Consider the following 17,375-nt stretch of genomic DNA (forward strand, 5'->3'; position numbering starts at 1 on the left):
GACGCGGGGCTCGAACTCACGGACCGCGAGATCGTGACCTGGCTGAAGTCGGACGCTCAACCGACTGCGCCACCCAGGCGCCCCTGTCGTGCAGTGTTTTTAAGGATGATGCCCACTGTGTCTGGAATGGACTGTCCACGGGAGCCGCCACCACAGCCACCTTTCTCTGGAGGAGGACAAATGTCAGAGCACTGAACATTTAAACCCGTGTTCTGAAAGCATCTGCTATTATCTGATTATTATGCTGTCAGGGGTCTAACCCATAAGCCCACCTTTATACATATATATGTGGAAGTTTGCACCATTAAAGGCTTAGTCAGAAATGGCAGGTTCGCTGAGGCTGGAAATTTGCAGTGTTCAGCCTGGAAAAGGCCTAAGTCACGTGGGCGAGTTTGAATACTAGGAAGATTAGCCCTTTGAGAGTATTTCCACGCAAGGTTCCTGTGTCTCAGAGGGTCATATGGAAAGGGCCCTGGAGGTCATTTAGTTCAGTTCTCCTTCCGATGACAGAATCTCCTCCCAGAATCCTGGCCAAGAAGCAGGCAGTCTGACCATCTGAGTGCCTCCAATGAGGAGAGCACACAGGTCCAGGCAAACAGGAGGTGCTCAGTAAATACTTTTCAAAGGAATACGTCCTGTGTGTGAAGCTCTGAGCCCGGGTTTAGTGTATATACGTCATCCGGTTACTATAGCAGCCGTGTGAGGCAGGAATGCTTACAAACCACGGACAGATGCACTGTGGTAGCAGGGGATTTGAACCCAGGGCCCCCAGGAGACCAGTGTTTCCTCCTGGCTCTTCTCCTAGCCAACCAGGTGACCTTGGGCAAGTCATTGCACATCTCTGGGCCTCTGTTTTCCTATTTTTTTTTTAAGTTTTTAAAAATTTTATTTAAAATTTATTTTTGAGAGAGGGGCAGAGCGCGAGCAGGGGAAGGGCAGAGAGAGAGGGAGACACAGAATCGGAGGCAGGCTCCAGGCTCCAAGCTGTCAGCACAGAGCCTGACGTGGGTCTCGAACTCACGAGCCACGAGATCATGACCTGAGTCGAAGTCAGGTGCTGACCTGACTGAGCCACCCAGGCGCCCCTGCTCTGTTTTTAAACAAAGGCTCGGGACTCCTCGGTTTCAAAGGCCCCTGCCAGCTCTGTCCCTGACAAGGCGTGTGTCTGGGTGGTGGGACCGTCCACTGCAAACATCCTAATCCCTCCTGAAAGTCTGTGATGGTCCCTGTGTGCAGCCTTCCGAACCTTCCTGGGCAAAGAGGATGTCTCCCGAGAGGTGGAGGAGGTCCTGGCAGAGAGCCGCTTGCAGAGGAACATCCACCTGGTGTCCGTGCTGGAGCTGCTGCGGAGTCCCTTCGTCCGCTGGCAGGTCATCACTGTGGTCGTCACCATGGCCAGCTACCAGCTCTGCGGTCTCAACGCGGTGAGCGTCCCTGCGCATAAGGGCGGTACCGGGGGGGGGGGGGTCAGGGCTCGGGCCTCGGTGCCTGGATCCGGTCCTGGCTCTGCCACCTGCACTGGCTCTGCGCCATCAGGCAGTCACGTGATCTGATCGATCCTCAGTTTTGTCATCTGTAAAATGGGCTGATGTAATAACGAAAGAAAGAATCCACGCAAAGTGTTCAAAGCAGCAGCAACACAGTCACCCCTTAATAAACACCATTGTTTAATTTAGTGATCCCTAAAACTCGTGTTTCTTAATAGAGTAGGAGTTAGGAAGCTGTAAGTGAGAGATGATTTAAATAAAAGTACTCTTGGCTGGGCTGGCTTCAACGTGCGACTTTGGTGTGAGAGGACCTCGGGCTTGAAAGGAAAACTTTCCCGGGGCCTGAGTTAACATGGGCAGGGAGATGGGGCAGAGGCGGGCGGAATCTTCTGTGAAGTGCCCCAAACCCACGGACAGACGCAGCTGGCCCCTTCCCTCCTGGTGGCTCCTGAGGGTAGAATCCAAGAATCCCAGGACCAGGGAGCAGGCTCGGGATCGTTATCACTGCTGCTTCTGGAAAATAATGGGTTGCATCGTGCAGTGGTGAGTTCCCCATTTACGAAGGTGTGCAAGCCAGCTGGCAGGGCAGTGTAGAGGTACTCACATAGCCCAGGAGAAGTGTGGCGGGTCCAGAAGGAGGAAAAAGGGGCCCTTCTAAAGAGCCCCAGATAAAACAGCTCCATAAGCCCGGCATCCCCTAAAAGTCGGCATGGGAGTGTCTGGGGTATGTAGGGGGAGGTGACATGAGATGAGAGGGAGGCGTCCCTGTCCAGAGAGGGCAAGGTGACAGCATGGAAAGTTACAACCACAGTGTTTTGCCTCATTTGAACCATTCTTGATTCTATTTTTGGAAACATTGGGATGAGCTGAAATCGACTTGCAACTTACTTATTTTTACCTTTTTCCTTGGTCTGTTGAAAGCCAGCGAAGGAGGAGGTGCCCGGGGCAAACGGCATGGCCTTGGACACCGCCTCCTGTTTCCTGCACTTCGCAGCTCCAGGCTCAGAGCCACCCTCCCTGTTCTGAGAAGGTAGAGAGGGAGCGTCTCCGTTTCCTCAAGCTAACATTTGGAGTCGTAAAAGCCACATATGGAATCTGAATTCAATGAGGCATTTGGATCGAGAGCCATGACATTTCTAAACAGAATCCTCTCCTCTCCCGGGACATAAATTTCTGATTCGCGTTCCCTATAAAACTTCCTGTATAAATCCCACTAGGGTGTGTCTGTAAACCCCGCTGCACAGGCCTAGGATGGGGAAAAACCGTGTCGTCCGCTCTGGGGACCAGCGGTAGTGAGGTCTCAGCTCGGGGCACCCCGCCCTCCTCATACTGATTGCCGTTCGTGTCTTTTTTTATTGTCGTGAGCGCATTTGACACGAGATCTACCTCCTTAGCAGACGTCTAAGTGGGCACCGGAGTCTTGTTAACTGTGGGACGGGCTTTGCGCAGCACATCTCCAGAGCTCGTTCGTCTTGCTTGACGGGAGCTCCGTACCGTTGATTGTCAGCTGCCCGTCTCCTCCTCCCCCAGCCCCTGGCGACCACCACTCGCCCCGCTCTCTGCTCCTGTGAGTTTGCCTGTTTTAGACCCATCGTGTAAGTGGAAGCATGTGGTACCTGTCCTTCTGTGACCAGCCCACTTCCCTCGACGTAACGTCTACCAGGGTCACCCAGGTTGTTACAGGTTGCAGGATTTCCTTCTTTTCTTACTTTTATTTTTTATTTTTTTGAGGCTGGCTAATATCCAGAGTGCAGACATCTCTCCGAGATCCTGATTGCAATCCAGACCAAAACCCGGAAGTGGGATACTGACTCATGTGGCAGTTCGGTTTCTAATTCTTTGAGGACCCTCCATACTGTTTTCCTTGGTGGCTGCACAAGTTTCCATTCCCACCGACAGTGTGCAAGGGCTCCAATTTTTCCACATCTTCACTGACACTTTTTTTTTTAAATAGTGGCCATCCTAACAGGTGCAAGATGGTATCTTATTGTGGTTTTGATTTGCATTTCCCTGATGATGACTGATGTAGAACATCTTTTCATGTGTCTGTTGGCCATCTGGAAGTCTTCTTTGGAGAAATGTCTGTTCAAGTCCTTTGCCCATTTTTAAGGGGGGGCTGTTTGGAGGTTTGGTGGGGGGTCGGTTTGGTTTGGCTTTGCTATTGAGATATAGGGGTTCCTCATATATTTTGGAGATTAACCCCTTATCAGATATATGGTTTGCTAATATTTTATTTCATGCTGCAGATGGCCTTTCCGCTCCGTCGATTTTTTTTTTTCTTTTCTGGGCAGAAGCTTTTTAGTCTGACGTAGCCAGTCTTGTTAATTTTTGCTTTTGGTGTTGTATCCAAAAAAGACCAATGCTATGAAGTTTTTCCACTACATTTTCTTCTAGGACTTTCATAGTTCTTATGTTTAAATCCTTAATCCATTTTGAGTAAAGATAAGGGTCCAATTTCATTCTTTTGTACGTGGATATCCAATTTTTCCAACACCATTTGCCGAACTATCCTTTTCCCATTGAATGTTCTTGGCACCCTTGTCCAAGGTCAGTTGAGCATCAATGAGTTTATCTCTGGGCTCTCTGTTCTGTCCCATTAGTTTGGATGCCTGTCTTTATGCCAGTATCACACTGTTTTAACTACTGTCACTTTGTAATATCTTTTGAAAAGAGGAAATGGGATGTCTCCAGTTTTGTTCATTTTCAAGATTCTTTTGGCTATTCATTGTCTTTTATGGTTCCATATGAATTTTAGGATTTTTTTTTTCTATTTCTGGAAAATATGCCATTGGGATTTTGATGGGGATGGCATGGAAGGCATTGAATCTATAGATCATTTTGGGTGGGGTGGCCATTTGGACAATATTAAATCTTCCAATCCATGAATGGAATATTTTTCCACTTATTTGTGTATTTAATTTCTTTCATAATGTTTTATAGTTTACAGTGTAAAAGTCTTTCATTTCCTTACTTAACTTTATTCCTAAGTATTTTTTGATGTTATTATAAATAGAATTTTTTTCATTTTTTTTTTAACATTTATTTATTTTTGAGAGAAAGAGAGAGACTGAGCACCAGCAGTGTAGAGGCAGAGAGAGAGGGAGACACAGAATCCAAAGCAGGCTCCAGGCTCTGAGCTGTCAGCACAGAGCCCAACTCGGGGCTCGAACTCGCAAACCGTGAGATCATGATCTGAGCTGAAGTCAGACGCTTAACCGACTGAGTCACCCAGGAGCCCCTAGAATTATTTTAATTTCCCTTTTGGATAATTCATTGTTAGCATATAAAAACATGACTGATTTTTGTATGTTCTGTATCCTGCAACTTTACTGAATTTGATTATTAGTTTTAACAATTTGTGCGTGTGTGTGTGTGTGTGTGTGTGTGTGTGCATGCACACGATCTTTGGGGTTTTCTACATATAAGATCATGTCATTTGCAAACAGTGATGCTTTTACTTCTTCCTTTCTGAATTGGGTGCCTTTTCTTTTTCTTGTCTAATTGCCCGGGCGAGGACCTCCAGTACTACGTTGAATAGAAGCGGCGAGAGCGGGCATCTTTGTCTCGTTCCTGATCTTAGAGGGAAGGCTCTCAGTTTGATGAGTGTGGTGATATAATATGATGTCAGTGGAGTAGGACGTTAGCTCTGGGCTTCTCCAGTATGGCCTTTATTATGTTGAGATAATCTTCATCTATTTCTTGCTGTTTCAGGATTATTTCTAATCTTTAAGTCAGAAGTAACATTTGTAGCTTGGCATGCTGAATTTGACATAGAGCAACATGCTCTGGCCCAGTATCCAGAGGCCTGGCTTTCTGTCTCACTGTGGCCACAAACCTGCAGTGGGAAACCTAGGCCAGTCACTTCCCCTCACCCAGCCTCTGTCTGCTCAGCTGTAATAATAATAAAGCACACCTTCACTTAGCACTTAGCATGAGCCAGAAGTTGTCCCCATGGCAGTCCTGTGAGTTACACAGCACTGTTAGGCACAGAGACACTGGGAGACTTTCCCTAAGTCACATAGCTACAAATGGTAGAAAGGGGATTTGAGTCCCAGCCATTTGGGCACAAGGTTTGGTTGCTTAAGCCCTGAGCAGGGAAGGCCCCTAAGGCCCCCTTAGAGCATCCCCATATGGGACACTGGACTGTGTCCCCAGGTCATCCGTAGGCAGCCAGCGAGACAAGTCTTACCTCTTCTGTTTTACGTACAAAAGGACAAACACTGGTTAGCAGCAATCTCGGTGTCAGAGCCCAGCTGTCCTGGGCCCCGGTCCAGACTCTGCCCCTGCACCTCTTGCCCCCAAATCCAAATATTGCATGAGGCCAAGAAAGAATGCTAACACAGATGAAAATCTTGAAATGCCCTTCAAAACTTGCTTTATTCCCTTCTTTTTGCCAGAAATTATTTGGGGGATGTGGTCTGTGGTTTAAGACGTCACAAATACTGCTAGGTATGTCCTATTTATCACTTTATTCCAGCCCCAAATGTCCTGCAGGAAGTGGTGCCATCCCCATTTTGTAGAGGAGGAAACTGAGGTTTACAGAGGGCCAAGGACACGCTCAGGGTCACAATAGGAGGGGTGCCCGTGCTGTCAAACTCACACGTCCTGGTTCCAGGTCTTCTGCCCTGGAGCCCCTGCCCAGGCTTGGCCAGCCCATCTCCTAAGAGCCAGGCACCTGCACTAAACCAGCAGCTCTCAGCCTCAGCACCGTGCACACTGGGGGCTGGAAAATTCCTTGTCCTGGTGCAGGTGGCGGGGGAGCTGTCCTGGGTACTACAGAATGTTCTGCGGCATCCCTGGCCTCTGCCCATTAGATGATAACCTACCCCACCAGTTGTGACAACCAAAAATGTCTTCAGATGTTGCCAAATGTCCCCTGGGGTAAAATTGCCCCCAGTGGAGAATTACTGGGTTAAACCAACGTTACAAATTGCTCAGTACATTTTTGCTAACAGAATCAATGAATAGATTCCACAAAGCTTAGAAATCAGGCAAAAGTTGGATTTAACATTTAATTGTTTCTAAATTCCTTTTCAGCACTGGATTCTTTTTTCCTCCTTCTCACAGTGGCTTTCAAATTCCCTCCTCTAAAATTAGACTTAAATCCTTCATTTTATGCAGCTGCCTTCTTCCTGAACAGTTTGTTGCATGAAAACCAGACTTGTGTGTGAATGTTCAGTCTCTCACCAGCAAGGAGCCTCCTGGTTACAGACTCCCTCCCCTTCCCTGGGGTGGTCACAACAGCTACACCCACAGCTGTCCCTCCCCTCCCCGTGACTGTCCTCGTGAGGGAAGGCCACCTCTCATGGTCCCTGTGTCTCCAGCACCCAGAACTGCCCATGGCACATGGGAGGCACCTGAACACTGGGAGAGAGTGGGGAGAGGTGAGAAGAACAGGGGCAGGGAGGGGGCTGCTTCCATCAAATGCTTGGGTTGAGAATTGGACCGACGCCATTGTCACACCTGCTGCAGGAAGACCAGTTTTCTTGAGACTTCCTGAATGTTCTGGAATACCCAGGATTATAGTATCCTTATCGACACCTGGGGTTGCCCTTCCTTCCTCTGGACTCCTTCCCTCTTGAACAGAGGAAGCCAATCATACCGACTCATCTGGGCCTCGGTTTCCTATTATGAAAACGGGGGATATTAATGCTCAGTCTGCAGAGCTTCTGTGGGGGGTGATAGGAAGTTATGTACGTGGAACATGTCACAGATGGTAACCGTTGAGCTTACGTTCCATCTCCCCTCCCCTTGCCCTTATCAGGAAGACTGTTTCTAACGCCGTGTTCTTCCCTCTCTCGATGCCACTCTTTTGCAAACTTGGCTGCTCCCACCATGCGGTCTTGGCTGGGAAACAAGGCGCTGGAGCTTGTTAGAAATGGACGCAAAACAAGAGTGGAGAGGCTCAGGGCGCAGGCTGCAAATTAGCCTGGTGATGCTCATTCTGGACCCTCGGCGGCGTTTCACGGCCTCCCGGGTTGGTCCACTCGGCGGGTGCCCAAGCGTCACAGCGTCCCCGGGCAGCTGTGTGTCCCTCGGGTCTGTCACCTGTACAACTGCTGTGTAACGCCTCCCTTTGCTGCTACACCAGATTTGTGAGGGCAAGGACACGTGTGTGCTGTTCCCCTGTGTGGTGCACCTGCCGTGCCTGACAGAGCACCAGACGTCCCCTCCATAAAGAACCAAATGGCAGGGAGGCAAGGCTGGGAGGGTGGAGGGAGGGAGGGAGGAAGAAGGCCTTAGACATGATGCCTTCCCCCGGGGGAGCCCGGAGCCCTCTGATGGTCTATCTCCTTTGTCGACCCATCGTCAGGAACGCTGCAGGCCAAATCTTGTCTTGCACAAAACTTCTAATCACAGGTTGAGAAGCATTGTAAATAGCTTTTGTTTTTGAAGTTTCTTCCCAAATAACGTCCTAATTCAAATTAGAAGGATTGAATGTTCTGTTACCTCCGTAACTGAGACCCTTCACTGAAAGGATTTGTGATGTCCCCAGATGGGGAGAATGCTTCACGGAGGCCCTTTGCGTGGCTGCCCCAGCGTTCTGGTCAAGAGGACATGTCCTGGAGTCCGTGGTGTTCAACCCCCAGCTCTGAACTTGCAGGCTAAGGGGAAAGTTGCCACGACTGCTCCGTGTCTCAGTTTCCCCAGCTGTAAAGTGGTTCCCCCCCCCCCATATGATGGCACGAAGATGGACGAAAGGATGTCTATAAAGTTCTCAGCACAGAGCTGCCCTGCCCTGAGACCCCGGGGAACCTGGGTTCCAGCCCACACCCCCACCTCCCAGCCTTGGAACCCAGGTTAGAAGCTTAACCCCTCTGCCCTTGGTCACTGAGATGTGACTGGGGACATGACTCAAAGGCGGTATCAGCTGGTTGAGGGCTGGGTCAGGGTGGGGTTATGTTTTTACCTGTAAAGGAAGGAGCAAGATAGGAAATCCAACACTCTTAGAAAAGCTTTTAAAAGCTAGCATGTTCTGGCCACCCTTAAAATTTGAGTCCTTATTTCGTATCCTTCTGGATTTCCAAATAGAAAGAGTGAGGGGATTGGGAGGAAGCCCCTCCTTGCTGAGTGCTGGAGGCGCCCCATCAGGTCATCCAGCGATGCTCATCAGGGTGTGAAGTGGCCCAGGAGAGGCGGGGGAGTCACTCGCTCATTCCTGCACATCCATGGTCAGGTCCAAGGGGCCCTGATGGCAACGAGGGGTGACACTTGAGCTCTGGATGCACCAGCTCTGCAAAGACTGGGGTCTGGGCTCTAGAATTGTCTGGAGAGCAGGGGGTCTGCTTCTCTTTGCTGCAGAGCATGTTGTTATCCTTTCCCAGGACGCACCTGCTCCCTTCCAGCCCCCGATGGAACCCCCACGCCATTTCACCTCAGGAAGGCAAGCAGAGGCAGCAGAGAGCAGGAGAGGGTTGGAAGGACCTGAGCCCACATCCCAGCTCTGCCACTCTTGGCCGTGTAGCCCTCACTGGGCCAAGCCTCACTTTCCTCATCTGTTAAATGGGGGCCAGACACCTACCCCACTGGGTTGTGTGAGGATGGAATTAGGACACGTAGATGATAGATTTGGGGGTACAATATATGAGCCTTTTTTCCCCTCTGAAATTCAGAGCAGGTTAGAGAGATTGGCACAGGAATCGGATAGATGGGGATCACAATGTCTCCTCTACTCCAGGTGGAACAGGATTAGAGGTTGTGACCCCAGGAGTTGCCATGAATTCTGCATTCCCAGATTCAAGGCACCTCCCCAGTCAACAGGAAGAGGAAGCGACCCCAGCCCCAACTCCACGGGTCCCTCCCTGCATGGACAGAGCAGAGGGGACACAAGCTTCCCGCGGGTGCACAGAGAGCCCAGCAGGGGCGCATGTGAGCACATGAGTGTTTCCTTCCAAGGGCCCTTCATTCCTTATGTGACTCCTTGTCCCTTGGGCTGAGAGACAGTCATGTTCCTGAATGGGAGTAGGAAATGAAGGGAAAGGAGGCCCCTGCCCTACAGTAGGTCCAGCACTGGTGCCATCCCTGGGAGCTAGTGTTCAATAAACGACGAGATGTCCTTTGTCTTCTATCCTTCAGCGTAGATCCCGTGCGTCACCATTGGTGGAGACAACCTGTGTGTTGACAGCTCTCTTTCTCTCTCTGACCTCTGCTCCCACCTTTGCGCCTTCTCTCTCTGAACTCCGTCCTATAAGGACCCTCATGATCCATTTCCAGCTCACCTAGATAATCCAGGATAACTTCCCCTTGTCAGGACCCCTAAACTTAACCACATCTTCAGAGCTCTGTGCCAGGTAGTGTAACATATTCACAGGCTCCTGGGATTGGGGCACAGACATGTTTGGGGGAGCCACTGTTTGGTGACCACCCCCTGCAAGCACGTGTTGAGCCCACACTCTGCCAGAATCGCCTTGTTCGGACAAAGGCAAATCAGGTGGTTTCTTGTTCCTGAAGGGTTAGCCAGAGAGATGGGTTAACAGGCCTCTCTCAGGAGGAGGCCAGCTGCAGGCAGGGCCCTGGGCATACATGGGATTCCGGGGGAAATGATGGCTAGAGGAGGCATTTCCAGTTAGCCAGCTGCGCTAACAGCCCAGCAAAGCCCGTGCAGCAGGAAGGACTGTGGGGCAGGAAGGGAACAGGCCTGGGTCTGCACTCTGCTCTGGTGCGACGGGCTGTGTGTGGTCTCTGTGACCACGCTGTCACCTGCACAAGCTGTTGAGAGCGTTGAACATGATTATGGTGCTGTGCTTTGTCTCTAACACGCAGTGTCGGGAGTTGAGGAGGAGGGCTTTGGGGCATCAGGCAGTCAGGAGGCCTGCGCCCCCCTCTCCAGGCTGTGAAGCAGACCCTGAAGTACTTCCTCCCCAAGCCATGCACACGACTGTGACATGTTTCTTCACCAAAGAACAGTGGTGTCTCAGGAGAGACCTGGAAATCTTCTGGAATGATACCCACCGTTTCTTGTACACCAGCTCTAGAAAAGACGCTTTACTTCATCACTTTACAGCTTGTTTACAACCACCCTGAAAGCCAGATCTTTTTACCCTTCTTTAGAGACGCGTAGTCACTTGCCTACAGACCCACAGTTCACCAGGGGCCGCGCTGGGGTCAGATCCGGTACGCAGGCCTCCAGATTGCTGTCCTTCCAGTCCTTCTCTGGGGGAGGAGACAGTCGGCCACCTGAGAACCTGACTATGTCAAGGATGAGGTCAACACAAAGCACCCTCCGCGGGAGGGTTTGCTGTGGGACACGCTCCACCTTTCCTGGTACTTCTGGGTCGTCCGGCGCCCTCAAACTGCCTGATCAGATAAACCTCAGTGCAGGAAGATAAACCTCAGAGGCCGTTACCTTCCTGCTCTGGAAGGTGATTCAGGGGGAGAGCAATGGCTTTGGGAGCCAGCACTAAGATGCGCAGACCTCACCCCCCACCCCACCCCCGCACCCCTCCAGGGACGGGGCCAGCCCAGCAGGAACACCTCACAGTCCCTGGACTGGGGGAGGTGGTCCTCAGGGCTGATTTCTGGCTATCGATGAATAGGTACATTTACATATGAAATGACTCCCCACCTTGAGCTTGTAATTTTATGCAAATGATTCCCTTTGCTAACGTTTAACCCCCTCTGGGGAAGCCCGAGGCTACAGGGGGAATTGGAAGCAGGGAAGGGGGTTGCAGGGGATGTGAGAAGCCAGGAAGGAGACCCCGGGGCAAGCAGGGCACCGCTTCTGCAGGAGAACACAAATCCAGCGGGGTCCGAGGCTGGCAGCTCTGGGGTCCAGACTGAGGCTGAGAATACCGTGATGTCCGCATGGTCGCGGGGGGATGGAAGGGGCCGTGGAGCCTTGGCTGTCGAAAATCAGTGACTTTGGGTAAAGGCGTTTCTGCTCCTCTGATCCAGCCCTGCAGATCTGCTGGGGGTCACAGTGAACCTTCGAAAGGGAGTGGAGATTATACAAACAAATCCAGCGAGGACTGAGGCTTTCTGGAATAATTTTGGCTTCTGTCACAGCCCCAAGAGCTATAGGAACTAATGAATTTACCAGGAGCCACGTGTGTACTCTGTGAATGTGAAAGCAAAAGTAGAATCTAAAATTCTAATTCCTCAGCTCAGTCAAGTGCGAACAGGCACAGACAGGGGAGAGGGTCCTTGTCTTTCGGGAGCATTGAAACGCATTTCGCCCAGAGATGCATCAGATCCCACAAACTCACAGAAACGCATGCGGTCCTTTTTACTGGGCTCTGAGCGTTGCCCGTAACTTTATGAAGAATTACTCCTGTCGCTAAAACATAATCCATCTGCATATATGGGTGCAGGTGCTAAATTCTGTCTTCTCCCCCGAGGCACGAAATTTTTTTTGGTAAACAAATGCTGGTAACAAGACAAATCTGTAGAAACAAGAGCTCTTTCCAAACACAAAGTAAGAGGCTGCGCTCGGGCCTGACAAGTTATAGCCAACGAGCTCTAATGTTTCTTAATAACGATCAGTGTGTCAATGCTTCTGAGGCCCTTCACACAGTGGGTTTCCCCGTCAGATGTCATGGAAAGGACAGCACGGGTTTCTGTCCTCTAGCAAACCCTTGCTCTTTGAGGAACGGTTGGGATTGGGAGAACACAAATGACCCGTGTCCAGCCCCTGGACCCAAAACTTTAATAATGAGCAGTGACAATTCTTACCCAATTCCTGATACCCTCTCCTCTTTGAGGAGGAGAAGGAAGCCCAGCAGGACAGAGGTCATTGCTTGAGGTCACACAGCCACCTCAGCATGGAGCCAGGTCTCCAACCTCCAGACAGTGATTGTCGGAGGTCCCGTGAGTGTCGTTAGGATTAGGTTTGGTCTCCAGTGGCAGAAACCCCCACACGTGAGGGAAGTTGGGAGGGGTGGCCCAGCCGTCCCAGGACCACGCATCCTGCTTTGCCCAGGGCGTCCAGATTTGTGTCTGTTGTCCTAGACTAATTATTAACAGTCTCAAAAGTGCCCAGATTTGGCTAGTAAATTACAGCATCACTCTAAGTGAGTGACGACACAGGCTTCTTCTAACCTCGCACTCTAGCATCTGAACAGGTGGCTTGCATTTCAAAGCAGGGGCTCCATGTGTAGGTTTGTAAGTTGTGTGTTACACCACCCTTAGGAGCGTCATTCACATTGTCCCCATTATAGATTTACTGTGACGGTTTTCTAGCAGTTGACATTAAAGCATCTTGTGGATCAGGGACCTTTTCTGTTTCTCACGGAGTTGCCATGGGGGCTAATAGCAGTGCTATCCTGTCACCTAGTGATCCAAGAAGGCTGCTGAAGCTCCAGCCATCACATTCACCATCTTGACAGCAGAAGGGAGGAAGGGCAAAAAATGGGATCACACGTCCTTGATGGAAAGCTCATTTTAAGGAGACTTCCAAGAAGCCTTACCAACATTTCTGTTCCTGTCTCATTGCCACCATCGGCTGAGCACGTGTTGCCCCCAGTGTGGTAGTTCTGTTAGTGATGAAGAAAGGGGAGAGGAGGGAGCAGGAATAAAACACGTAGTTGGCCACATCATACAGCTCCACTCTGGATGCAGCTGTGAATCTCAGAGACCACCTTGGACCTGAACTTAATTTTGGAAATAGATGCCTTTCACTGACTCTCCTCCCTTGTTTTTCTTCCCTTTGTTATAGATTTGGTTCTACACCAATAGCATCTTTGGGAAAGCTGGGGTCCCTCCGGAAAAGATCCCATACATCACCTTGAGCACCGGTGGCATTGAGACTTTGGCCGCCATCTTCTCTGTAAGTGAACTGACCAGTTATTCCTGAGAACATCATAGGGGGTGCATAGCGCTGTGGGGACCCCCAGACCATAAATGTGCTGGCCTTTAAAGGAGCATGTCCTTTGTCTCTCCAAAGCTACCTGAATTTTAGGAGTTTATCATGCAGCTCATGATGTTTTACCTGTCTAGAGAATATTCTCATCTATATTTTGCTCCCCTGTTATCTTTCTTTTAATAAATAGCTCCCTTCTTAGAACTCTCACCTGGTCACAGATGATACAGTGTGATCAACACCCAGTGGAAAGGGCCATTTCTCCCTGAGCATCCAAGCGAGAGTCCCTGTGAGCCTCGGGTCCATTGCCATGACTTTAAAAGTGTTTCTAAAGCATTAGCTGTCACCTTTGTACCCCAAACATGTAGGACTTTGGAGAGAAAAGAAAGGAGAAAAGACATTCCCGTCGATCAGTGTAACAGAGAGTGACTTTGTAATAAGCAAAGGGGACGCTGGGATGGCTCAGTCAGTTAAGCATCTGACTCTTGATTCGTCTCAAGTTGTGACCTCGTGGTTTGTGGGATGGAGCCCCCGCTTTGGGTTCTGTGCTGACAGCATGGAGCCTGTGTGTAATTCTCTCTCCCTCTCTCTCTGCCCTGTCCCCACTTGTGGTCTCTCTCCCTCTCCCTCTCCCTCCCTCTCTCTCTCTCTCTCTCAAAAATAAATGAATAAACATTTTTAAAAACGAGTTTAACAAGAAGCAAAAGTGTCCAAAAGAAGACACAGAACTCATCCCTATCAAAACCTCAAAGATGCACAATAAACACACTGTAGGGAGGAAGTTGGCAATTTCACAATTTAGCAGAAACCGCACAGGCCTGGCAATCAGACCAAACTAGGCTTGAGTCCTGGTTCTGGAACTTCTTGGCCGCGTGATGCTAGACAATGCTTTCAGCCTGTCTGAGCTTCGGTTTCCCCTTTGATGAGCTGTCGGATTCTCTTCTACCTTGTTGGGGTGAGGTCCGTGCCTCACATTTTGGGCACGTAGTACACGATGGGGCTCACTTCCAAAGGACAGAGAGGAGGCGGGGGAATCAGAGTGAGGTTCTCTGACCTTAATGGAGAAGCTCATTTATTTCCACTTGCGTGCACCGACTTCTGCTGGCGGGATTGACCTCTGCAAACAGGCAGAGGCTCCCAGTTGCACTTCTGACTCACTTCTAACAGAACGCTATTTTGCTCCTTGCTCTCAATCTAACAAGATGCTTCTAAAAATGGACGTCAGGAAAGCGTTGAGGACTGATGTTCTGTCTCCCTCTGCTTTCTCCCATGGCCTTGTTCTTAGAGGAAAATCCCTCACTGCTTCACAATCTGGGAGTTTCACAAAATTCTCCTTTTGAGTTTCAGACTCCCTCCCCAGTCTGTGGCTGTCAGTGTTTACAGTGATCCGTGAAAAAGCACAGTCAGTCTAGAATGATAATGATAGGAAGTTACAGGGTTGGTTTTGGGAGTTTTTTGGTTAAGTATTTTGTTGTTGTAAGAAATCAGCATGAGCTCATGAAGGTAAATTTGTAGAATTCAGAAAAATAGAAAGAACCGAAGAAGAGATCCACAATCATACGACCCAAGGACCTTTGGTAAAATCTCCCCTTGGCCTTTCTTTTTTTTTTTTAAAAAATTTTTTTTTTTCAATGTTTATTTATTTTTGGGACAGAGAGAGACAGAGCATGAACGGGGGAGGGGCAGAGAGAGAGGGAGACACAGAATCGGAAACAGGCTCCAGGCTCCGAGCCATCAGCCCGGAGCCTGACGCGGGGCTCGAACTCACGGACCGCGAGATCGTGACCTGGCTAAAGTCGGACGCTTAACCGACTGCGCCACCCAGGCGCCCCACCCCCTTGGCCTTTCTGTGCACAGGTGGATGTTCTGTTCTTACACGTAGTAATCCTGCTTTCATTCACATAACCTCATGCCAGAATTGCTTTCTGGTTTCCTTTCCATTTTCTTGTCTGAGAAATGTTTTGTTGGAGTGTAAGGTGTATACAGAAAAGCATGCTGATCGTCGCCCCTGGGAATTAACGCTGGTTGTGGCTCTTCGGAAGTCGACGGTCCCGTCCGTGCCCCAACTGCTGTCTGTGGGGCTGGGGCTGTTGGGTGTCCCCCTTCGGAGCCTGGACGGCAGAGCCTGGATTCTGACCCCAGCTCCGTTCCTTTTGAGCTGCGTGACCCTGGCGAAGTTATTCAACAGCTCTGTGACTCGGTTTCCTCATTTCTTTAACAAGGACATTGCCCTTGCCTTATAGAGATGGGGTCAGGATTGAACAGGTGAATACATGCCAGCGGTGCCTGGCAAACGGTGTGGGCTCACAGAGTCTTAAGTACCCCATTTGTCAACACTTGTCATCTTAAGTAAGGCTGTGATGAACATGCCTGCAGAGAGCAGGGTTTTACGAGGACTCTCGCGATCTTCTGATAGGTGAGGAAACCAAGTCCCAAAGAGCTGGCTTACTCAGGATCGCACAGCCAGTAGGGAATGGGGAGAGCTGGCATGGAGGGCCCCCACTGCTCCCCAGGACCCGGAAGTGCTTTACCTGGGATCTCAGGAACGCTCACTCACATCACTCCTCAAAGTCAGGTGGTCGCCCTGGTTCGAAAGAGGAGCAGAGAGAGTAACGATGTCTCCAGCCCCATCTCCCTGACCCCACGTGCCCTCCTTCCGGTGCCCTCTCTCTGGCCCGTGAATCATCTTCACTAAAAGCTGACAGTATTTGACAGAGCATTTCTTGGAAGTGCTAATCGCAGGAAAGAGGGAAAGTGACTTCCCTCTCCTGGGAGAGGCAGGGGTCAGACTGGGAGTCTGCCTGCCTCCTGCCTTCAAGTGTGGATCATGGTGGGTCATGGTCACGTGGCATGTGTGTTCCAGAAGAACCTCCGTGCGGGCCCTCTGTGGGGAGTGACGGCTTCATAGCCGTCACGGTGGAGTCGTTCACGCACGCACGCATCCGTTCCACAAGCAGTTCCAGCACACCCATAGCATGCTTGTGCCAGGGGGTCACCAGTGAAGTCGTCGCGTTCTAGGGAGAAAGATCCAGAAACAGACACATACCACGTGCAGCCCTGGGATGAACTCTCCTGGGAGGGCTTCCTGGAGGAGGGCCCCAGGAAGGCGAGCACTGAAGGTCCAGCAGACATAAGCCCGATGATGGGAAGGGAAGTGCACCGGCAGCCTGTCGCCTGGCCCTGTGCACATGGCCCCAGTCATCTGCACCCCTCCCAGCGTGTCATCTAAAGGAAACGGAGATGCAGAAGAGTTCCTTGGGAGCAGTTCTTAACACGGTAGCATTTAGCCTAATCTCTGGAGCACCTCGAGATTGACTCCAGCATGACGCAGGGAGTCTGAGGTGGAGCTAAGAAAAAGAGGGGAGAAAGAGCTAAGGCTGTAGGGCCCGGCAGCTCTGAATGCAGAGCCCAGTGACCCACCTGCAGCTGAGTGGTCTGGGGAGAATTGCCCAACATCTGTGAATTTGTTTGTCATCTTTAAAATGGATCTAGCCAGGCCTGCGTGTGGTAAGAATACTGTCCCCCCCCCCCACCACCAAGTGTCCCTGTCATCATTCTTGGAAGCATAAGCATGTAACTTCACACAGCGGAAGAGGCTTCTGGAGATGGGGGGTCATCCTGCACTCACCAGGTGGCCCAGTGTCATCACAAGGGTCCTTAAAAGTGAAAGAGGCAGGGTTGGGGGTCACGAGGGACAAAAGCAGATGTCGGAGTGGCAGTTGCTGTCTCTGGTAGAAGAAGGGGCCACCAGCCAAGGAGAGCTGGTGGCCTCTGGAAGCTGGAAAGGCAAGGGACGGATTCTCCCCTAGAGCCCCCAGAAGGAGCACAGCCCTGCCAGCAGCTGTGATTTTTGCCCCACGAGACCCATGTTAGACTTCTGACTTCCTTCATCCGCCGAGTCTCTGCTAATCCGCTACGGCAGCCACAGGAAACTAAGCCAGCACCTTACAGAGCTGTCGTGGAGGCAGACGTCCGTGTGCATGAAGGCCACGGCAGCAGTCCTGACAGCCAATCTTCGCTAAACCCCTTGGCCTCTCCGAAGTGTCCGTCACCTTGTTTCCCAAGATATGGACACTGTTTCGTCCAGCCCT

The 17,375-nt window shown here is 50.7% G+C and overlaps 1 protein-coding gene across 3 annotated transcripts in view; it reads left to right on the forward strand.

The window, feature by feature from the left end:
* Window positions 1-17,375, forward strand: part of SLC2A9 (solute carrier family 2 member 9) — a 256,488-nt gene that overhangs the window by 172,743 nt on the left and 66,370 nt on the right. For all 3 annotated transcript variants that reach the window (XM_030314204.1, XM_030314205.1, XM_030314203.1), the window contains 2 exons: window positions 1,237-1,424; window positions 13,141-13,251. In XM_030314204.1, the coding sequence (XP_030170064.1) occupies window positions 1,237-1,424; window positions 13,141-13,251 (299 nt within the window). The remainder of the gene's footprint in view (window positions 1-1,236; window positions 1,425-13,140; window positions 13,252-17,375) is intronic.

The sequence above is a fragment of the Lynx canadensis genome, chromosome B1, assembly GCF_007474595.2.
Source record: "Lynx canadensis isolate LIC74 chromosome B1, mLynCan4.pri.v2, whole genome shotgun sequence".
NCBI lineage: Eukaryota > Metazoa > Chordata > Mammalia > Carnivora > Felidae > Lynx > Lynx canadensis.